This window comes from Caretta caretta, chromosome 1 (genome assembly GCF_965140235.1).
Source record: "Caretta caretta isolate rCarCar2 chromosome 1, rCarCar1.hap1, whole genome shotgun sequence".
NCBI lineage: Eukaryota > Metazoa > Chordata > Testudines > Cheloniidae > Caretta > Caretta caretta.
This window is the reverse complement of record NC_134206.1, coordinates 51,856,331-51,881,364: the sequence shown is the minus strand read 5'-3', so window position 1 is coordinate 51,881,364 and position 25,034 is coordinate 51,856,331. Positions and strand designations below refer to the sequence as shown.

Genomic DNA, 25,034 nt, shown 5'->3' with positions numbered 1-25,034 from the left:
CTTCCCCTGTTATAATGATAACCCCAAAATGGATTATTTTCTGTACACGCCAGCCTAAAAAGGATTAGGAAACCTGTAGCTTTAAAACATTTCCCTAGATACACTGGCTCTGGCTGCCTGTATGTGAAATAAATAAGTAACCATCAGTAAATAATACTAATAAACTGAGCATTCATAAGGAGGTTAATTTAAAAAGACATTTCTTATTTGGCCGCTGCAATATTTTTGGTCACACCATAGGGCACTGCCCAAATCTCACTGGAAACCTTAAAGGAAACAAAGTCAACAGGCTTTTCCAGGGCTTTTATTTGGTCTAATTTTCTTCTGTTATTTATATAATGACCTCTTCCTATGGCACAATTAGCACTGGAAAGGAAACCTCTTGTGATTCATCTTGTGAAATGGATCTGAGTGCTTCAGGGCAGTAGGAGTCTGGCAGTCCTGAGCTTTGCTTAAGATTTTTAGCACAATTTCTTCTCTTTTTTTTTGGATCTTTACACGTCTTGTTGTGTAGCACAATGCAAATAGCAAGCAATGTTCATGATGATTATTATATACAGGAATGACACCAGCAGCCTCTCTCTGGCTCTTTTTTCTTATTTTAAAACAAAACAAAGCAGGTACTCTGTTGAGCAGCAACTATCAGTGTTTGCTGGAAAATCCAAATTAGAGAGGGAGGACAGTAAACAATTGCACATTGAAATAGTACGTTGTAAATCCTAAATCAAGGTCTTCAAGAGTGACAAGTGATTTTACGTGCTTCAGTTTCTGGGTGTCCAATTTTTGAGACACTACAAAGGGGCCTATTTTTGAGAAAACGGGTGTTCAGTGTTTTATGAAACTCAGGCCCCTTTAAGGTGTTTCAAGATGAATATCCAAAATCACCAGTCACTCTTGACTGTTTTGTCCCTAGTACTATAGATTAGATCCAGTACCAAGGTCCAGACCACTTGTGGTTAATGCATAGACTGGAACACTCATTAATGAAGACTGACCTTGGGAGGTTAACATTTACAGTGTCTTGACCAAATTCCTATTTGGAGCATTTAGCCTACATCCAGTTCCTCCTGCAGTTTCTTGTGGGTATGATATTCTTCTTCACTTCCTGCCATAAACTGTGGTGTAGCATTGCTGTTTGATATTAAACAGCTGCCATGTTTCACCCGAGATGTGTGGCTATTTTCTAATGTTGGATGACGTGATTCCAGTTTGGATCCTGAATACCAGTATATTTGTAAAGTAAACATCAGCTAGAAGCAATAATAGTTAGAAAGTGTTGCAGTGACAGATTAATTAATATTTTATAACTTTGCCACACCTTGAGCATGTCCTTGCAACAAAGCCCATTGCCAACTGTGCCCACATATCTATTCAGGGGACACCATCACAGGGCCTAATAACATCAGCCACACTATCAGAGGCTCGTTCACCTGCACATCCACCAATGTGATATATGCCATCATGTGCCAGCAATGCCCCTCTGCCATTTACATTGGTCAAACTGGACAGTCTCTACGTAAAAGAATAAATGGACACAAATCAGATGTCAAGAATTATTCATAAACCAGTCGGAGAACACTTCAATCTCTCTGGTCACGCAATCACAGACATGAAGGTCGCTATCTTACAACAAAAAAACTTCAAATCCAGACTCCAGCGAGAAACTGCTGAATTGGAATTCATTTGCAAATTGGATACTATTAATTTAGGCTTAAATAGAGACTGGGAGTGGCTAAGTCATTATGCAAGGTAGCCTATTTCCCCTTGTTTCCCCCCCCCTCCCCCAGATGTTCTGGTTAAACTTGGATTTAAACTTGGAGAGAGGTCAGTTTGGATGAGCTGTTGCCAGCAGGAGAGTGAGTTTGTGTGTTCCCCCGGGGGTGGGGGGGTGAGAGAGCCTGGATTTGTGCTGGAAATGGCCCACCTTGATTACCATGCACATTGTAGGGAGAGTGGTCACTTTGGATGAGCTATTACCAGCAGGAGAGTGAGTTTGTGTGTGTATGGGGGTGGGGGGTGAGAAAACCTGGATTTGTGCTGGAAATGGCCCGCCTTGATTATCATGCACATTGTAGGGAGAGTGGTCACTTTGGATAAGCTATTACCAGCAGGAGAGTGAGTTTGTGTGTGTGGTTTTTGGAGGGGGGTGAGGGGGTGAGAGAACCTGGATTTGTGCAGGAAATGGCCCACCTTGATTATCATACACATTGTGAAGAGAGTGGTCACTTTGGATGGGCTATTACCAGCAGGAGAGTGAGTTTGTGTGGGGGGGACGGAGGGTGAGAAAACCTGGATTTGTGCTGGAAATGGCCCAACTTGATGATCACTTTAGATAAACTATTACCAGCAGGACAGTGGGGTGGGAGGAGGTATTGTTTCATGGTCTCTGTGTGTATATAATGTCTTCTGTAGTTTCCACGGTATGTATCCGATGAAGTGAGCTGTAGCTCACGAAAGCTCATGCTCAAATAAATTGGTTAGTCTCTAAGGTGCCACAAGTACTCCTTTTCTTCTTGAGCATGTTGTGGCACAAAAAATATATCCTATGTTATGCGGCTCTGGAATATTATCTCTGGAGCTAAGGCTGTAAGTTTCCCTGATAGAAAGTATTATACTAGTCATCAGGCCTTGGTGATGCTTGTGCCTCAGACCTTTGAAAAATGAGATGTAAGTTTTGGGGATTTTTTCCAATGAAGAAGAGGAAAGAGTTCATTTTATAGACTGGTTTTCTTCTGGAAAAGGTCAGGTCAGAGGAATGCAGGTTATTTTAGGGGTCATATACAACTGAGCCAGGCCTCCAATAATCAACTCTATATTTTTTAAAGCTCTGCATTTGACCATATTCTGCCCGCTAGTGCATTTTGTTAAGAGGTGAGTGAGGAATTTTTGAAAACCAGTGCCACAATCTACAAACTCAAACTAACCTTCTTCCCATATGCTCACAAAGCCCATGATTTACTGCAGCAACTGTGTAACATACTAAGTGCTCTCAGAATTGTTACAAAGACAGAAAAATGAATGTTAACACTCATTTTATGTTCTGATCTTGATCTGTTACTTCCATGTGTTGTACTTTTGGTGCTAAAATGCTTAGTTTAAGTCTCTGGTTCCATTGTTGATCACTAGAGATGCAAAGCAGAGCTCTCAATGGGACTAGTGTAGAGCCCTGCAGCAGGACAGGGATCCCGCAGATCCTGCAGGACCCGCTGCCATATTAGCGGGAGCGGAATTAAAATATAGTCCTGTGCAGGGCTCTGATGCAAAGCAGTAGTTCTGCCAGCCAGTCATTTTATATGACCCAAGGTTACTGTTCTCGGCTACACTGCATAATCTGATGGTGGGCAGGCTTTGCCAAGGTAGCTGTTCTTGGCATTGCTCTTAAAGTGGTCTATCTGGCCCCACCCTTTGGGTCGGTTACAAAGGCCTTGTCTTCACTACCTTAAAAAAGGTGTGTTTTTAATTCAGTCTTTAACTTGTGTGAAAACAAACTTCCTTGTCTTCACTAGGATTTTAACTCAGGTTAAGAACATGCCTTTTTTAGTGAAGACAAGGCCACAACTGACTCAAACATTATCTGTTTTTTCCTGGCTGGAGCCCATGTTTCTTTACCCCTGTGTCCCCCACCGCTGCATAGGAAGATATTGTGTAGTGCATGGGAAGAACTGTAGGCCCTCATTAAGGTCTTGACCTCCCTGAGGGAAGGCTGGAGCTCCCTGTAGGTTGTGGCTTCATTTAGCCATAGGCTAAATGTGATAATATCACAATCAGTGATTGTAACAGCAGCCATCAATCAGGCATCTATCCATTATCCCATAGCTGGGTCAGGAGTCATTGAAATTAGCCAGGGGAATCGCCTTCTAGACTTTATAAGGAGTCTCCTCCCAGGTTAGTATTTAGTGAATACCACTGGTCGTGCTTGGATCAAGCCCTGTGAACTTTATAAATGCATCCCCCCTTTGATGGAGTGGAAAGTTTCTGGAATATTTTTATTAATCCTGTGTGCCTCTGTTTCCCTCTCTAATTCGCATTGTGAAAAAAAAAAGTTTGATACCTGCTAAAAGAGTGCAGGAGGCAGGAGGTATGGGTGTCACCTGGCTGCCTGGGGGCTGGCTCATTAAAGAGCTGTCTCAAATGTAACCCAAATCAACATAGCATCCAGCAAGAGATACCTCTGAAACATCAACACCTGACAGCAGCACACCCCAGCAGGCAAGACTTGTGAACTGAGCTGGAGAACCTGGTGTCAGGTGACCGGAAGGAGGACATCCCTTTTTGGAGGGACTAAGGAGCCCAAACCTGGGAAGACAAAAGAGGGATGGGGGGGTGGGAGCCAGAGGAGGAGTCCATTACAGCTTGGCTGGCTCATCATGGTACTGGCTTGGCATGTACTGTAGTGTAATTTCTGCCTCTCTGTGCTAACCTAAGCACTATAAGATTCTGTGTGCCAGGTGACTAATAAAATGTTACCTTGCTTTGAAAAGGCTGCCTGTGTCACTGTAAGTACTCCCTGAGAGCATTGGCCCTGAGGGATACAGTACCAGCCTCCTGCAGGACTCTGGCTTGGCTGGATTCACTGCAGAGAGGCATGGAGACAGACAGGGATTGTTGGTGCCGAAGGCCCAGTCTTGGAGGCCACAGGCCTGCCCCTGTTGGAACTGTGTGTGTCCTTCGGGCCCGGCCCACTAAGGGGTCACTCCAGAGAGACTGATTGCAGGCTGGGGTATAGACCGGACTCTGTGACAGCCTGCATGTAGTTTGAGCACTTTTTCCCGTTGGTTAAATGTTAAGCATAACATTTTATTCAGCCAAATCTCACCTCTCTGAAACTGGAACTCCATAAGGCTTTAGGGAGGACCTTGGAGCACACTTATTCTCTCACAAGAACATTTTCCTTGCTGCATAACAGAGAAACTGGGCTTATCTTTTTAACACTAATGATCTTTTAACTAGTATTGTTGTCTTCACTTTTAATTGATTGTAATGCATTAACAGAACAAAGGATCAATCTGAGATTCATTTATTGGATTCATTTTATGGACCTAACAAATTACCATAAGCTGGCAGTTAATAAATGCAAACGTTTATAAAAGTTTGAAAGAGAGCTATTAGCTAAAGCTGAGAAGAGAAATGGGGCTGTTCCATTATAACAAGTTTCCTTACAAACACCTTAGATAGATTCCTGGAAAAGCTGACATGGAATTAAACGAATCTCATTAAAAACTTTTTTTTATTTAACTTTTTACATCCGCAGGATCCTCCAGAATCACCTCACAATCCTGCAAAAAGAGCGTTCTCCCTTATTTTGCATTTTCTCTATAAACTTTTGTTTCTTTCTTTGCAGGATGATGGCCTTCCAGAGAATGAGCATCAGCTTTCAGTAGCTGGGAAGATAAAAAAGCATTTCAACACAGGGCCTAAACCCAACAGCACAGCAGCTGGAGTTTCTGTCATAACAGTAAGCATCTGAAGTACACAGCTATAACATTTTAAAAAGTGCCCACAGAACAGTCTATATTCAGAAGATAACAGCAAAAGACAGCAAGGGCTCGCAACTTACTGTGAAGTGTTGCCCATGTCGTTGAAATTAATGTAACCATTTCAGATGCAGTTATGCATGAGGATTGCATACCACACTACACACAATTTGCAAGCTGCATCCCTCCAAGCAGCGATTAAATCGGGTAGAGATTTAGTTGTGCTGCATGCTATAGTTACAATCTAGATATTGTCTGAAAGTAATGGAGCTTGTGAGACTGTCTCAACCAAGTCCAGCTAAATTTTATAGGCACATGCAGTACAGTATACAAATTTGTATTTTTCCTCCAAGATGAACATGTGTATGTATCTCTCTCTCACTCACACACACGCACATGCACAGAAGATATTCAGAATTTTATTAGATTATTTATGCAAGTACCATTAAACAGTAACTATCTGTTTTATCCACATTCACATCCTTTACTTATTTTTAATACATCGGCCTGTGTTTTAAAGCTTTTTTTTTTTATTACTCATGGTAATGTTAATTCTCCAGATAAAGTCACCAAACAATCAGTGACACATTGAACATAACCATTCCCATATCAGATTACTCAGTGTTTGTTCCCAGCTTCCATAAATTGCAGATGGTGTGACTGCACATGTACACTGTCTCATACTGTTTCCACTTTCATGTTCCTCAGCTCGGCCCCTCCAATGGTGAGTTAAATCAGCATGAAATAAACTCAGCTCAACAGGCACAATCTGGCTTGCAGGTGTGAACTGTTTGTGCAGCAAAATGGATAAGATTACTTATCAGAAGTTACTAAGTATTTAACATTTCAAGGTGTGCCTCTCTCACTTTTTTTTTTTTTTTAAATAAAAACTACCTCAACACGGAAACAAATTTCCCTCATGCTTTTCTTAGATTTTCAATTATCAGCTAACATACAGTCAGCATTTTTTATTTTCATTTTCAAGCAATAATACCACAGTAACTCTCCCATAAGTAAAACATCACATACCTGCATTTCATATGAGCAATGGGTACAGAGTGTGTTCTGAACAGCCTAGTTCAAACTGTGTTCTTTTTCAAATGGACTGCCAGCACGCTTGTCCATAAGAAGTACTGCTCAGGTCCTCTTTTCAAGGCTTTCAAAGCTTAAAAGATAGAAACGATGCTTTCCCTACCCCCTTCCATCGCTTGCCTCTTTTAATTTTTAAAATATTTTTATTTGTCCCAGTTGGTCTGGAAATGGATTGTTGACAGCAATTTGATATTTTAGTAATGAAAAAGGCATTGGTGAAGTGAATCTTTCCACTGACAAACATTATAGAAATAAATAAAACAAAAGCAAAAAAACTCACTGAATTTGGTAATGTGTTAGAATTTAAAAAAGTACATTTAAGAGAGCATCCTTCTGAGTGGATACCACACCTTGGTGTGGTTAATTCTGGAGTTCTGCCTCTAAACTAGCAGTATTTTAAAAATATTGTTATAAAATCCAGAAAGTGGCTTAATTAACTAACATCTTTCAGTAACTTTCCTAAAATTGGGGCACTACACACATCTGTAGTGCATGTGTAAATTTTAAGGCAGACTGGCAAGTGCTGATTTAAATATCAAAAAACTTTTATATACCATGCATAACACCCATCTTAATAAACAGAATAAATAAAACCAAAAGCAAAACCTTTAACCACTGTGCCTGCATTTAAAAACTAATGTAATACAAGTTTGGCATGGGATTGTCATTAACATTTTACTTTCGGGAATCTCCTTTTTTACTTCTACAATGCCAGATAATATTGATATAAAGCTTATTAACTAAGGCTGTTCCAAATTTATAATTTACAAAGCATATGCTCCCCAAATGCTGGAACATATTGTTCGGCACTAAAAATGTACAATAAGTATATCTTAGCACTTTTAAAAAAAATCTGTTTATGGTGCCGATATATGTATATACTGTAAATTATGTAAAGGGATAGCTAAAATACGGTATTTAGTTCTCAATTCAACTTCACAGTGATATTCTTTATTATACATATGCCCTTAGGGTAAAATTCACCACTGTATGGGGGTCCCACACAGGGCTCTGTGTATCAAACCTTTAATGTGGAGCTTAAATTAATAAGGATTTGTGCAGGTCCGCCGGGCTGGGGGGAATTGCACCCCAGTTTGTTTATGTTATTAGGTCAGAGTCATCTGGAAGTGTATTTTATTTATTTGTATAAAACACTTTTAGTAAGCTGTTGATTTCTTCAGTAATATCCAAATATATTGTACTGACCCTTTTTGCTGAGGCATACATTTGCTTTGGTTACAATCCCCAGTAAAAGTAGTATCTGTTCATCCAGGTTCCAATCCTACAAACACTCACGCATATTCTTAAACTTTACTACTGTCATAAAGTTAATCATGTGCATAAGTATTTGCAGGATTAGAGCCCTAAAGCAGATATGACCAAAATATTTAATTTTGAAGTTCCATGACTGCATTTTTCTTATATATAAATCTAACATTTCACTAAAAAAATGTAAAATGCATGTTTAATAGCAAGCATTTATTAAATAATCTGTTTAAAGTTTAGCACTAGAATTTTTGTTGAATTCTCCAAGGATGTCGTCACACTCTTTCCTTTGAATATTTTAAATTAATGACTTGACTGCTTAGTTATAATGTCTCCAGCCACTAAAGAAGAGAGCTGGTAATTATTTCTCAAATAAAACCAGATGTTTTGAAAGAGGTTTTTTTAAAAAACAACAACAACAATACTCTATGTCAGTACCCTATGGGTTTGTAATTATACTCTTTCTGTCTGGAATAATCAAGAGGAAATAAAAATCAATTTTAAAAAATGCTTTAATATTCAAAGATGTATTGCAATACATTCTATTAACTGAGCATAGTTCAATTTATGTTCATGTCTGGAATGTTAAAGCTTTGCTTGTATGTTGTCACTTTTGTGCTTGTTTTTTGGCATTATTAAGACAGAAGAAAAGACTAATGATAACATTATGTTAAGGTTGTGTGAGGTCCCTGACTTGGCTACGGGAGTAAATCCCAGCTTGAGGCTCACGGGAACCATGTAGCATAAAGAAAGAAAAAAGCTGTTCTGACAGCTGATGGTCTGCCAATGTGTCTAGAGATGGTAACCAATTCCTCTGTCTGCAGCGTTCTGCCTGTCGCAGACAGCCTCTGTCATTTGTGGAAACCAAATTGGTGCTGCTTTATCATGGGGTGGGAGAAGGACGGAGTGAGGTATTTAAAATACATTCTAGTGATTATAAAATAAAATTAAAAGTGACATTTTAACAGTGGGCTTTTCTTAAAATGTGGAGGAGAGAAAAAAGCTTTAGTCTATTATTTTTGCTCAGTTTGAGGAAGAACAAATGACTTAAATTTCTATCTGTTGTTGTTCTATAATTATTATTTATAACCTGTTTTTCTTAGCCTGTAGTCTCCATGGTAACTAAAATATTGTTTGACTTCTGCTTAGATAGTTGTAACATTTTAAAATTCAAAGAATAAATCCCCTCCTAAAACAATCGTAACATCATCCTGTTAGTTATAATATTTTAGTGCAATACTTTTAATTTCAATTTGTAAAAAACCTTGTCTTTTGTGTACTTGAGATGCAGTATAATCGGCTGCCAGCAGATGGCAATAGTAGATCAATCTACTGAAACTCAATGAAAAATGAAGTATGGGTGCAAGGTCCGCATCTTTTGAACAGGAAGTGGCCTTTAAATAATTCTAAATAAGATGAAACATGCATTGATTTAAGAAAACAGAATAAATTATTAAATATTTCTCTTTATGTCTGTATTGAAAGTGTAAGTAAAATTTAAAGTTAGATGCTAACTACAGTTTAAATAACTGATACCTAGAGACATGTTAACCGGCCTTTCTCAATCTAGAATTAGTAACTATCATGAGTATTGCACCAGTATGCCACAGTCTTAAGGAAACACACAATGTTCTTTCCTTTTGTAGAGCAAAATGTGAAAGTTATCAAATTATTCAGATTAAACTGGGCAGAGTGTCTCTCCAGTTTGACCCCCTCTAAAATTGTATCTAATCCTCTGTTAAAGGCTATCCCAAATACATGTTAGTGCAGTGTAAAAGGGTTAGAGAAAATAAAACACTTTCTTTTTCTATGCACATTCCACTGCTAATGATAACCTCAATTTAGAACAATATGTACAATTTAAAGTTATATTTTTAAGCACACACTTTACCCTTTTTTTTTTTACACAATACTAAGTTAATTTTCCATTTTGACTTTAATTGCTGCAATTTAATGAATATTTTACATCACAGCTTTCTACCATTATCTTTTTAAGCCTGAGATGTAAGGTGAAATGACAAACAGTGCAATGTTCATGAACCTGAGAAGTCCTGCTCTCCAAGGCTAACATTTAAAAAAAAAAAACAGAATTACCATAATTGATGGGATATCAAAACCGGATTCTTTTAATCTTTACACATGCCATGATTATGAAGTAGTCTAATTTAAGCCTGATGTGGTCTGTGTAGCCTGCTTGTTGTGATGGCTAACACTGTGTTTTTTAAAAAATATTAAACCTCTGTTTAATTGCAAAAGATATTTTTTCATTACCATTATGTGCAACTTAAAGGGGCACTTCTATATTTGGAGATACCAGGATATTTGTTAGACTTTTAAATGAATGCATTATGCATTAAGTTACTTATTTCACAAACTCCATTTCAGTTTAAATAAAATGGCTTCTAATATAACAAGATAGAAGCTAGGGCTACTTTCTTTTCTTTTTTTTTTCTTTTTTTATTCTTTTTCTTACTTTTTGTCTCCAGTGCATAGATTCAGGATGTTAGATAAGTGCCTTGTGAAACTGAAAACAGTCAATATGCACTAAATAAGGAACAGCTTGGTCTGGAGTCTTAATTCTTTAGCATAATATCGATCCACTGAGTTGCCCCATTTCTCTCTGCTCAGCTGGACCACGGGTTTACCATCAAGAGATCAGGGTCTTTGGACTACTACCAACAACCAGGAATGTATTGGATAAGGTATGAGATGGTGCAGCTCCAACAGTCAGTGTTTCCATGGCAACGTGCTGGCAGTCTCCATTAACCAGTTCCTTCAGTGGATAAACATGCTTTTTGATTTGTTATCCAGTCCATATGCTGCTTTATCAGTTTCATTTTAATCTTGATTGAGATGCCACACCCCGTCATTCCCTTTTTTTCACCCATTATTCACACTGACATTGCCAGCTTTCTCTTCATTGCACATGCTCAGTATCAATTTTCCTTATAGTTAAAAGGACAGTGTATATAGAAAATCTACCAGATATGCTGCAGCAATTGCCTCCCCCCCCACCCCCTGCCCCATATTGCTGGTTAAGGGATCTGCTTCCTGTGCACTTCTGTTTTTAAACACCTGGAACAGCAACAAGATCTCAGCATATATTTTTTTCTCTTCTATATGAGATGTGGAACTATATACTGTCATTTTTAACCCATCAAACACAATCCTTATCTTAGATTGAACAATGCATTTACCTAACATAGTACTTAGAAGCTCTCCCAAGTTTACTGAAATATAATGCATTGTATGTGCTGGTAAGCTTGTGTTTTCTAATTATGCACATTTATGTATGTTCTCTTTTTATTTTTAAAACCCCTTGTTAACAATATTGCATGAATCAGTTTTTAATATTTTCCTACATTGCGTAACTGTGTCAGGGTTGTTATTAGTTGACTTGACCTGTGTGATCAAATGGGACTTTGGCTGGGGTGGTTGTTTTCGAGTGGGTGAAAAGAGGGATTCTGCTGATTGCTAATGTCAGGCCCATACCTCCTCAATCAGTCAGGTGTCCCTGGTATTTTCATCAAGTGTTTATTTGCTGGCTCTTATCCCCTTATTGCTTACAGGGTTTGATTTGTGATATCTGGGAAGATAAAATGAGTCCCAACTGAATATTTTTGCTAACACCTGCGGTTGTTCAAGCCCAGAGAAATGCTTTTCATTGTGGGAGGCAGGGGAAGGCCTGTTCTGTGTATGGAACAATTCTTCATTAAATTAACTTCATTAGCAAAATGGTAATGTTTACAGTAATGTAGAAATCTGCCCCTCATGTCACTGATTGGATGGATCAGACTACAGCACAGTTTCCACAAAAGTTAGCAGTCCTCCGAACACACCAAAAATATGCCTATGAAAATTCAGTAGATTTTTAAATGGTCATGAAGGAGAAAAATAGCTCTTCCTCCTTGATGTACCCTTCAGATGAGAAGCAAAAAGTTAGTCCAGGTACACCATATAGATGCTGGTTATGATGACTAACTGAGAAATAGTTTCCATAAAAGTGCTCAAATTTGTACTGGTTTATGTAGTAGCACCTTACTAATTCATATTTTGTGATTGGGAGACTTACTGAAATTTCCATAAATCACTTTATTTATGTACTTTATTCATCTATTTTGGGAGACTTACTGAAATTTCCATAAATCACTTTATTTATGTACTCTATTCATCTATTTTCTCAATTGACATAATGTTTCAGAGTATCCTAGTAAATAAAATGATGTGTATTTTGTAAAAGTAATATCCTAGTGAGACCTCACTTTGGCATCTGCACTTTTTCTTTATTGAGAAATGGAGGGAGTCACTGGTATGTTCTGTGGATTATAAGTGGGAGGTTTAGCAAAGTTTAAGCTAGAGAAGTCTTATCATAACTTTTTCATTTTGCTCATTGAGGAAAGTTTATATTTTGAATCAAATAGAACTTTGTCAAAGAGCTAAAATGTTTCGTTCTGAATAGCACCATTATCTATGATGTGCCTGCATGGCTATTTTACTTATGCTATTTTTTTCTTTTATACAAAGACAGAATCATTGTGTTTCTATTTGTCATGTAGGTCTCTATTTAAATAAAAATGTCTCCAGCATCAGAGAGCGCAAACCTCTAGAGAGAGGAATTTGTGAGAAAATAGTGAAATGTTTCTAATCTGACTGGCCTTGACTCAGTTTAACTATGTAGCCCAGGTTTTAAAACAAACTGTACATCTGGGGGCTTGGGGAAAACTCCAATCCAGCAAATAGGTAAATAAATAAACAATATAAAAAGGCCATTTGACTAAAATGCTAGTAATGGCTTCCATCAGCATACAAAGTGACATATCCTTGAATAATGGGCTGGAGCAGACGGGTGATAATCTCTCTTATTCATACATAAACTGCTGTTTTCCAGCTGGGGGCAGTAACAATGTTTATAATTAGTGCTGTTCTAAACAGTGCACTCAGTGTGTAAAACCAAATTGGGAAAGTGGTGCTAAAAACTCATAGACGTATGTGCTTAATTAGGAAATGTTATAATACCTGAGAGTCCCAGAATCAACACTATTACATACACATTATCTGCACTGATTGCAAATGCTTTGTCTTTCATCTCCATAGAAACAGGAGCATTCAAATAACCACTGTAGTGACCAACATTTTAAGAAAGTAGTAAAACTATTTTCACTTAGTACTTGTTATACTATTCATAGAACTTTGCAAATTCTCAACGATAATACATACAGGGTTCATCCCTTCACTCTTGTACAACAGTTCATTTGCCACAGGCCTTGAAAACTCATCTGTGATCGCAAATATGGCCAATATATAAAGAAGAATCCAAAGAGAGATTTAATGCTCATGCGTTCTTTCATAATTGAGCTCTTGATTGCTTCGCTTAACCACTGATCCTTTTCTTATTTGATCCTCTAGTTTCTCTTATTCTTCTCCAAAAATGACAATGTTTCCACTTTCAATGAACCAGAAAACCATTTCCTTACTGTAGTCTAAATGTGTCCCTCCCTAATGTGCTCAAGATTCCTAATTCTGCTTTTGAATGCTAACTTTGCCCCCTCAAAGTGCTATTTTTCCTCTGTTGCCACAAAGAGCACCTGCAGTATTTTAAATGTAGTGACTTTGTTTCCTGAAAGTATTTCCACATTGAGATGTAGTACACTTAAAAATCTTTTCCTGAAGTAACAATTGCAGCATATTGTGCATAATAACTGGAAAAGGTATTACACAGTGTTTTGTGTATACAAATAACAGAAAATAATATGATAAACTAGTTCAGTAAAAGAAGCCTAAATAAAAATGTTAGATCATGTAAATTGTTTAAGCCCCAAATGTGATATAAGTTTTAAAAGCTGCATATATTATTGTAGGATATGTACTCCCAATGACACACTCTTTTCTCTGCAATTATAGATGAGCACTCTGGCAGAGGAGATCTGTGAACACCTACAGTGCTCTGTATGCAGAGATGTTGTTTTATAGCAGCACTCTGTGCTCTTCAATGAGCTTCTTTTTTAAAAAGCCAAAAATAAAATGTGCTTTTATTGCACGTTCTCAACTACTGGATGTTCATTGACAGAAACAAACAAACAAACCTGGCTCGTTTCTTGCCCTCTTATAAGAATCTCTATTTAGGGTTTATTTAATTGAGGATCTTAACAACCTGAGAGTGTTTGGTGAGTTTGCTGATCTTCAAGGATTTAATCAGAATATTAAGAGGGAATGGTGTCATTGGGTCTAAGTGTTGCAATGTGCGGTGTATAGGTATGTAAGATCACCTATATTACTTGAACCCCTTGACAGAAGCCCATTTTGACTTCAGTACTTTGCATAATTTAGCAAGAGAAGGTCAGTTGAATTTTCTTATTCTTGCAGCTTTATGTCTGAATCTATATATTTTTTAACCTATTGTTGAGAGTGTTGTTTGAATCTTGTGGCATTTGAGAGTTGAAATCAGAATATTAAGAATACCCTAGCATAGGTGTACCTAGAGTAACTTCGTTTTTATATCTTCTTTGTGATATGTCTACTGACATTCTATAAACTCCAGGGGAGCTAATATGATATCAAGAAAAGGTGTGGGAAGGTCATTAAAATATTTATCATGTAATGACAGAGGCAACTGCATTGGGCTTATCCATTGATTTGTAATGAAATTGTAGCATCCTAACAACCCTGAATTCATGTAATCATTGACTTTTAAAAATATGATGCTCACAGTAGCTGCGTTTTTTTCAAGCTGAATAACTCATTTCAAATTCCAAAATCCCACTCTGTTCATAGTGTTCCTGATTCCTCATTGCATCTTAGTACAGTCATCTACACCTGTCCAAACTGCTACAGAGTCAAAATACTGTATTTATATGTTATACACCCTTTGTACCGATGTAAGTGACTGCACAAGGGGCAAGCTGGTGGGCAATCACACTTTATCTGTAAAATTTACTTTATTCAAAGAATGAAGCCCTTCTGTAAATTTGACCCTGGTGAAAATAGACAAACATCTCAAGTCATTTAAAATCTCTCTGCCGCTCTGTGACTAAGAAAACCGCAACTGATTTACAAATTATAAATAAAATTGCACCCATGCAAACAGCTTTGAACTAAGTTTCATACACATGTAATTTAAACCAGCTGAGAAGTCATATCCCTAAGAACAGAGATGTTAAATAATAAACATAAACTGAAATACAGAATTGTGAATCCAGTGGTCATACATGTACTATACTTGTCTTTTTTTATATATGTACCAGTGTAGTATGAAGCATAAATGAAACTGGTTTTTTTTGGGTGGGAGGGTATGGGAGAGGTTGTGTATATACCTGAGAAGCCTATGAAGAAACATGTGCAAGACCTCTTGTCCTAACACTGTAGAGCTGCTACTATTACCGCATTAGTGGTCATTTTTACCATTAATAAAATCTACTGTAACACATCACAACGTATTGAGGTCACCAACCAGAACCTTATACAAATAGAACAAATTACCCAGCTGGAAACATCTAAACAGATCTTTTAAAAATAATAAAACAGGAGGAAAATGTCAATATTTCAATAGTTATGTCAATTTAATTCCATGTGCTAACAAAGGATCTCCAAAATGGCAAGCAAATTGCAAATATTTCCCTGCAGATGGACAGTGAGAGAAGGAAAGGGTTTCTTAGACTAACATGTGAACAGCTGCATCTCCAGTTCAGTCTCCTAGCTAGTATGAATAATGGATGGACTAAGAGGCAAAATGCACAATAATGTTCTTTTATTAATGAAATGAATAATTTTTTTTGGAGGCTAAAAATAAATTAAGAGAAGAGAAAAGAAAAGAAAAACAGTCACTGTTCACATTCATAAAATACAATTACTTAAATCCAGTAATTACTGACTGACAGAAAATATGACCTAACAGCTAAAATGGATTCTTCCCATTGCAAATCCAGCACATATTTCAAAGCAGACGTAGTAGTGAGCACCTATCCAGATGCACCGCATTCAATATTTGTCATGGAGAAAAACCTGTGTGAGATTCGGGAGTGCTGCAATATTACCAGTTAGAAATCAGGAAAAAGATATCACACATGATAAGATCTTGGAGAAATGGTAAATGCCCCACATTAGTATGGCAGGAACAATGACTATAAAATGTCTCTGTTGCTTCCAAATACATAATTTTTATTCACAAAAATAGCTTGTTGACCATATGGTACTGGGTATCAGGAGTACTAAATGTTGATACAAAATACATTAGTGCTTAGCAAAGGATGCTTCAGGCCCATCAGCACCAAACTGTTGAAGGCAATCCACTTACCTGCTATTGGATAAGTAGCTTTATATTTCCTCAGGTGGATTGTAAGAGGACAGCTACATATCTTATGTAAATAAGCTATAGTTTAATTTGGTTACCACCAATATAGTCTGGTCCTCAAAGTTCTCACCCTCTCACCTCAAGCTGAGAAGAAATGCTAAAATATGGTAATGAAAATCTGGGATTTGCAGCCCTGTGAGGCATAAGTGTACTTCAGATCCTCTTATTATTTATTGAAAGAATAGCTTAAAGTAGAAATGCCCTGAAAATCCATAATGGACCAGTTCATGCACCAGTGAACCTTCCAGCTGAATAGCAGATGAAATAATAAATCTATTAAAGCATACTATATTGGCTGAGCATCCAGGCAATGTATTTAAGAGGTCTTCGCTACAAAACAGGTTGCCGATTTTTGTCACAAATTAACCATTTTTTAGAATATGCCCCTAGGTGACACAAGGTACAGTAAGTAAACCATGCATTCTTTTATTTCTACAGTGTACACAACCATTTCCTCACATTCCACAGAATTATCTGTTGCATGCTGAACTTCTTCAGAGGAGAGAGATAATTGTGGCTTCATAAATAAAACATAATTTTTAACAGTCAGAGTAATTAAACATTAGAAAAAAATTACCAAGGTTTATAGTGGATTCTCCATTACTGACCATTTTTAAATGAAGATTGGATGTTTTTCTAAGAGATATGCTCTAGGAATTATTTGTGGGGAGTTCTATGGCTTGTGTTGCTCAGGTCAGAGTAGATGATCACAATGGTCCTTTCTGGGCTTGGAATCTATGAATATGAATCTATACATTGAATGAAAATTAAAATGTGCTCAGAATGCATTTTAATGAGATTATTTGTGCAGTTATAGAAACCATAAGTTCGAAGTACGTGATCCACACGCAGGGCAGCATTGGCCCAGTCCTGCAACTTCAGTGGGAGTTGGGAATGCTCAGTACCTCTCAAGATTGAACCTATTGAGAGAAGCAGAAACAGTTCATGCTATAATTACAACATGTGAAAGGCTGTAGAGTGAAACATATTATGTTGTATTTTCTCATCAACTGTATATTGATAAGGATTCCTCCTACTTGTCTCTTTCTCACCTTATACATTTCTCTAATGAGTCTTCTGGGTGGGTAAAAAGATTCTTGGTGTCTCTCCAACAGGGAGTGAAAATACATAATGCCACAAAGCTACAGACAAGCCCTGATAGATTAGAAGCAATGAGATTAAATTCAAGGGTGAATTTGGACTGAATATCAGGAAAAACTTTCCAACAGTGAAATGTTATATTGGACACAGATGCTAAAAATGTGGTCTAGGGAATTAATCCTACATTAGGAGGGGGTTGGACTATGTGACATAATAGCCTTTTTTACATCTTTAAATGTTTTATCCTTTGAAACTAAAAGCACCACTTAATGTATTTGTGTATTTTAAATAAAATGGCCCCCAAAGGTCCCTTAACAATGACAGCAGAGTAGGCTGTTGGATTTTCCATTATACACCAAGATGACTTTAAACACAATAAATGTCATGATGCTTAGTTATCTGACGGGCAGAACATTTTAGGTGGTTTATAATTTGGTCCTTTTTAAAAAAGACAATAACATTGGATTAGACTTCAAAATAAACTAGTGTGTTTTATTCAAGAGTATCTATTACTTCAGGATTAACTGCAGGGTGACATGTTGTGGTATAACCTTTAAATAAACTCCTATATCCCAAAAGCACAAAAATGTCTTGTAAATGGAAATCTGTATGTCATAGAATGATCATATATGCCATTCTTTTCAATTTTCATGGAGAATTATATACGGTATGCAGTATATTCACTGTGTGTAAATGATCAAGATATTCATCTAATCATGAAAACATAATCATAAATCCAGTTGGTTTAAGGCTAAGAAATGTCCAAGATACTGAAAAATACTAATTAAATTTCATAAATAAAAGATTAGTAGTAAACAAATAAATCTTCAGCAGACAATAAGTGTTGTATTTTGTAACAATTATTGTTTAAAGTTAAGGATGAACTTATCAAAGTTAACTACAGCTCACTTCATCGGAAGTGAGCTGTAGCTCACGAAAGCTTATGCTCAAATAAATTGGTTAGTTTCTAAGGTGCCCCCAGTACTCCTGTTCTTTTTGCAAATACTGACTAACACGGCTGCTACTCTGAAACTTATCCAAGTTAATTATTTTTACCTCTTTGTGTAATAGCGCTCTATAGGTTCTTGATATAAAAATAGTTCAGCAATTCAGCCTAACTAAATCCATTTGCTGTAGTAGCTCTGTGCTCTGTCCATCTTTCTGTCTTTATTACATCATTTTTGAACTTTGATTGCATTATTTGAGCATGGATTGCTATAATGCTATTCTGCACCACCGTGATGGATTTAGTTTTCATTTTGTTCTCAAAAATAGTCTAGCTATAAATGTATCTCTGTTCTCTGATGAGGCTCACAGTATAACTGGTAAATTTTCAAGAGGAAAAACGGTCATGTATCTCCCAAGAGAAAACAATAAACCCTTTGAAGCAGAATAACCTCTTGGCCGCATTCATTTACAGGGTGACACATATGCTAGGGAAAAACTTTCTAATATGTCAGACTTAAAATTTAAATCCATTCCGTTTCTACATATATTCCATAGTTATCTTTGCCTCTTCACTAGAGATCAGATATTTATGTACATTTTAAGGGCTTTCTCATTAACAGTCCTTCTTTTCCATTTTGCCCTTGCAGTGGAGTCATGGACCCTGATTTAGGAAAGCATCCCCCTTTAGGAAAGCAGTTTAGTGTGTGTTGAAGTGCTTTCCTGAATCAAAACCGTAATGCTGAATTTGTAACATCACAGTAATTTCAGTGGCTACAGAAGAATATCCTATATTCAAGATTATGGGTGAAATCTTGGCTTCATTGGAGTCAGTGGCAAAACTTCCATTGATTTCACTGCAAGACCAAGCCAAATGAGAAACTTGTCTATGAATGATATCAGTCTCATTACAGCAGAAATCTCGACCAGTAGCAGGAAATATGTTGAGGGAGGGAGGGAGGATTTGGCCAAGTAAATTCAGACACCTTTAGAAAAAATAGTCATTTTGTATAAAATTAGCGTGGACTTCACTTAGTTTGGGTTTAGTCGATAATATTTTTAGGCAAGGTGATCAGATTGAATGCAGTCTTCAAAAAGAGCTCACCAGTGTTCTTCCCAACAGCAGAGCCTCAAATGGTTTAGCATGAGGAGGTTTTAAAGAGCTGAGTTAGCTTCTTTGTTACCTTTCTTTCTTAGCTGACAACTTCATCACAATCCATCCTTGTTAGACAATCTCACAGATTTGAACATGAGTGAATGTGTATCAACCTTCATTAGGTCAAATGGAACAGACAATCCTATATCTATACCTTGCCTGTAGGAAAAGATTTATACTTTGAGAAGGAAGGGGGAAGGTCAGCTGGTATTTGGCTTGAAATCTGAATTTATTACTCTGTGAAATTAATAGCATCCAGAAGTTGAACATATGGCATCCATATATATGGTACTATATATGCTTGATGTCATGTTGCTGCTTAAGTTTTGGGAAATGCACTTTTTTAAAAGTTTAGCTATGTTGTGGGCTAAACCTTTCAAAACTGACTGAAACAGAACAGGTTTAATTTGGCCTGAACATTTATTATCCCTGGTATTTGCAGGCCCACATACAAATGCATGTTTTTCATTAGCTTTGCATTTCTCACACAGCCTAATTTCATTTATTCTCATTTTATGCCCCTGCCAGACCACCGCTCTTGATAAGGAGAGGCAGGTTTTCCGACGAAGACGCAACCAGGATGTGAGGGGACGATATAAGGCTCAGCAAGCTCCACCTGAACTCAACTCTGAATCGGAAGACTATTCACCAAGTTCATCTGAGACTGTTCGCTCACCTAACTCACCCTTTTAATAAAACACTTTTGCTCAAAGTCTTGGCTTAACCCTTTGAGATTCTGAAAATCCTTCAAACCTGTGTGAAACAGTTACATCTGATCTATCTAGCACTAATGCTCGAATGATGGAACAGAAAAGGGTGTTTACAGTATCTTTGTAATAATAATTTCTTAACTGACTGGAATGATACTTGTGCTCTGTCTAGATTGTGACTTGCTGCTAATATGATCCTCAAAGGGTTAAGACTATTTTGCATTTTTTTAAGATAAGAGCAATGAATGTTTTCATCAGTCATGCTAGGACCTGCAGTTTGTAATTTTAGCACATGTTAACCCTCTGAGTGCATAATAATCTTTAGCCTTGATGGCCCACAGTAGGGCTTTATTGTGATGAAGTTTATAGCACATATCTTTTCCCCCCATCTCCTTAGTTCTTTCCCAAGTGTTCTGGCCAAAACAATATCCAAATGCTACTCTATTTGAGTGATTGCAAATCGGGGCTTTTTAAAAACCTTGTTTTAGAACAGTGTATTCTAAGCTTCTATGATATTCTACCACAGGCGGCTGACCATTACTGGTAGGTACCATACAGGATAAATGGAAAATCGGTGGTAGGACCTCCTCATAACAATCTACCTGAGGTGATACCATAAAAAATTGTTGCTTCCATATTATTGGCTGCTAGTGGCTGTCGTGTAGTAGTGGCAGAGTCATGAGAGGTGGGTGAATGGCACATTCTACCATGCTTTGGTATGTAAAGATCTAATTCTAAAACTTTTCCCTGCCACACACACAAGGATGTACAGATAGGGGAGAGCTATTAGTTTCTCTATAGCTTTTGGATTTTGAAGAGGGAATACTCCTCTCAACACAATCATGTTTTTTCATAGATACACTGTGATTACTACCAGGAGAGAGTCTTTTATGGGAGAGAAAGGAAAAATCCAGCATTAAAGGAAAGAGAATTACCCTTACAATAGTGACATTATTTATAAATTGGGGAAAATACCTGGCATGTTAACATTTAAGAAAAGCCTTTGGGTGAAATCCTGCTGTCCTCATTGACATCAATGAGAATTTTGTCTTAGAGCGGAAAAACTAAAAACTATTCATCTAGCAGATCTGTGCTATTATATACGGGGGAGGGGTGTGTGTGAAAAACACATGTACAGGGTGTTAAACCTCAAGTCAGTGTGTTAGCATTTCATTTCATCCGTGTACAAAGAAAAGCCAATTTCACAGAGAAGTTATACTTCACAAACTTTTGCTTCAAATAGGATCATTTGCGTGAAAACAGTCCCATATTCACACAAACGTGGCACTAGTTGAGTGAAAAATGACACATTTCCAAAATTTGATTTTCCAAATTATAAATAAATATAAGACCCGAGCAGAAAATATTAACTTTGATGTTTCACGTGTTGGTTTTACATTTTGGGGCTGTGCTCACAGAACTCCCAATGAAAACCATGGCAATTCTGAAAGTGAGGGTCTTGTCGGATCCATCCTACTATTGATTTGCATTCCTAAAGTACCAATCCCTGGAGCCAGGTGCCATCTTTTCCTGAAATCTCAAAAGACTCACTGAAGGGCATGTGTGTAAACAGATTAGGTCAATTCCCTTCTCTTCTCCACTCTCTTTAGAATGTGCCCATCTCTCGTTGTGTCCAGTATAAGTATTATATCAAACATTTAACACATTTTGAACCAAGGGAACCTCATTTCATGAGTTTTCATTCAAGTGATGGAAAACATTGATTAGAGTTCTTTGGTTTCAATCTATCCATCTGATCCCTGATGTCTCTACATAGCCCCATTGACTTTAGTGGGATGCTGCACAGAAGTGTAAGGGTCTCAATCAGATTACAGGATTGAGGCCTTTATTGGCAACGGAAGCATTCCTTTAACCAGAGGAACACTGGTTAAAGTATAAAATTAGTTGTGCCCCAAGGAGAGAAACTCAGTAGGTTTCTGGGGAACTCCATAGGGGTAATGGGATAAGTAGCTACAGCACAACTAAACTTCAGAGTTTGGAGTGTGCTTCCTGGCTATTGTGCCCCCCCTGTCAAGGTTGGGGGGGAGGGCAAAAGAGCTATATAGTGGCAGATCATCTGACCATGCACAGTTACCCCTAAAGAGACTGCACAAAGAGACTTCATGGTAGGTATGGAGTCATCTTGGTGTCACCCCATTCGGTAGCAGTACCAGTTCAATTGTATTACATGCGTGTCCTCTACTCTAGTGGAAGAGTGGGTAGGACTTGGGCCACAGTGAATCAATATTCAGGGTGTACTTTTACACAGGGCTAGACCTGTAGCTGGTGTAACTCAGTGTAGCTCCATTGAAGTCAATGCCGATTTACAGCAACTAATATAATCCCTCACCTTACAATACAGCCTTCTCTTTAGAACAGATGCAACTTGATGCAACTATAAAGATATTTATTTATATGGCAATCAAAAGTGTCCATTAATAACACATGCTCTTTGACTATCGGCAAAACGTTGGCAGTTTCAAAGGAACAAGGACAATGTTCGTTCTTCTTAATTAAATAGAATAGGGGAAAAAACAAGTATAAAGCAAATGCTTCGTCTCATGAATGTGTAGTGTCAGTTGAAATCCATTTGAGATCTTCCTCTCACCTTTGCTTTTGTTTTAGACTCCAGGGCTATCATTAAAATAAGATGTTTGGCTCCATCGTACACCATATTGTACCACTTAAAACCTGTATAAAAATAACCCAAGCCCCTGAAATTTCCACTCATCCCTTGCAAATTTCTGATCTTTGGCTCACATTTTACTGACATAGCTCCTATAACATTTTACAGTTACATTCTTTAGGCCCCTTAGAGAATGTGCACCAAATTGTTGAATGGGGCCTTTTCATGGTTTCCAGAAAAACTATTGGAATAGTTTAACAGTTTTAAAAGAGAGGGTATCCGGATTATAAAATTAAGGTTTCAAATAGTTACTGGTTGATGCTTGTTTGCCAAAGAAATACAAGGCCAAATTTTGCCTCTATTTACACCTTTGTAACCCCACTAATTTCCTGGGTGTAACTGAGTCCAGAAGGTGTGACCCTTAGAATATCTAAACTTTCGTCAAGGAAACTGAACAGATTACGGCTAATGGACAGTTTCTAATATGAATTCAATTAAAAATCTAATATGAGAGCATATAGCATAGCAGGTTTCAGAGTAGTAGCCGTGTTAGTCTGTATCCGCACAAAGAAAAGAAAAAGAAATTTATTAGTCTCTAAGGTGCCACTGGTACTCCTTTTCTTATAGCACAGCAGTCATTTTCCTGTAAACCATCCAGTGTCTTCACTTTACACATTATATTGGTGCTAAACATTAAAATACAACAAAAAAGAAAATATGCATTGTATTTACAGTCTGTAAATGCACCACTTCATTATTTTTTATGCATGTTGCTAACTGACTCTGTCTTCTGGTGCATTTACCTGCAGTAAACTAACTTCATGGTAAATGCAATACTCATATGTGATGGTGCCCTTCAAATCTTTGTGCACTTTGAGTATTGTGCTGAATACATTTAGAATGTGTTTATCATGTGAAAATGGAAATCAGCAACCCCATTAGATATAATCTTATTAGCATTTATCTACAAAAAGATCCAGGATATTATAGTTGTACTCAGAGGGTTAACAGAAAAGCACAAGGCATGCTGATTACATTGGTGTATCCAAACTGCTTTGCATTTTTAGCCAGTGTTTGCTAATTTTTCAGAAAATTCTTGGAAAATTTAAAGTTTAAAATAATTTAAGTGTTGTTGTTCAAGGAATTTCTATAACCAAATTAATCTTATTTTTAGTTTAACTTGTCACAGGAATAATATGTATCATTAATGCAGTGTAAGTCTGTAGTTATACATTTTATTAATTTCACAAGTGATTCCAGAATTTCTTTTTAAGTACTTAATATAGAGCTTACAATGGTGGCATAGGTGACTGAGACTGTCTTTCTTTTTGGTAAACAAACAATATTGTAATTTCAAGAGAGTCCTAAGAACCAGCTTTTCAGTTTGGTAGTGTACTAGTTAGGGAAAAGCGATCTCATTACATGCATTGTGTAAATCTTTGTAGATGAGAACTGTTCATATGAATGAACACACTTTTTTTCTTGACATTGTAGCAGAAACTGTTTACTTGTTGATGATCAACCAATACATTAATTTGCTCAGACTGTTAAAGGGAAAAGTGAGACTCCAGTCATTGAAAATGTTATTGCTTTACATCTAATTTAAATGTGGTGCATACTACAATAAGCAAAGCCAAACCTGTGAATAAACTACTCAAAAAGCTTGGTGGTTCTGTATAAAGTGGAGTGCTTACATATAATAGTGTGTAGCACTGAGAAGGCTTGTCAGGTACCGTTGAAACTGATAGATATATATGAGCTAAATTGCAATCCTTTACCCTCTGAGGCATATTTCATTTATTTATTTATTTTTAAAGGAAAATTGGTTCAGGGGGTTGCAATGCCACAGGTCAAGTACATTAAATCACTGTTATTTGCTGCCCCATGGTACACATTAGCAAATGGCATCCCCTATTTAGTTTAGATTGTGGGCAGGGAGAGGTTTCCTAATGTTATTGTAGTGCCCTCTAGCACTGTCATGGATCAGGCTGTGTTAGTATTTCCATTCTAAACTCCTAATCTCAAAGGTTTTTAGTTGGATCGTAAAAATATGCTTCAGACGGATATGTGGCACATGATTCCTCATCCCAGAGTGATTCTCCTCCTAAAATATGAGGGAAATCAGCTTGGCCCTTTTGACATTTATATCCTAGAAGTATGTACAAAAAATGGGGATCTTGCTTCAGACCATTTTTGTGTGGGTAATTCAAAAATGGCTTGGTTTTAACACAAGTTTTACAGGTTTGGACTATAACATTGATAGTTCAAAACTTTTGGGTGCTTTGAAAACCAGTAAGAAAACTCAGTTTTTGAGAGA

General features: G+C 37.2%; 1 protein-coding gene across 4 annotated transcripts in view; it reads left to right on the top strand.

Moving 5' to 3' along the window:
- The window catches only part of DCLK1 (doublecortin like kinase 1), a 335,098-nt gene extending 310,718 nt beyond the window's left edge, over positions 1-24,380 (top strand). For 3 of the 4 annotated variants that reach the window (XM_048847670.2, XM_048847680.2, XM_048847697.2), the window contains 2 exons: positions 5,342-5,455; positions 19,910-24,380. In XM_048847670.2, coding sequence (XP_048703627.1) covers positions 5,342-5,455; positions 19,910-20,074 — 279 coding nt within the window. In that variant the 3' untranslated portion in view covers positions 20,075-24,380. Of the gene's footprint in view, positions 1-5,341; positions 5,456-10,460; positions 10,535-19,909 lie in introns of all 4 variants that reach the window. The other variant, XM_048847689.2, reaches the window with a different exon arrangement.
- The last annotated feature ends 654 nt before the right edge of the window (positions 24,381-25,034 follow it).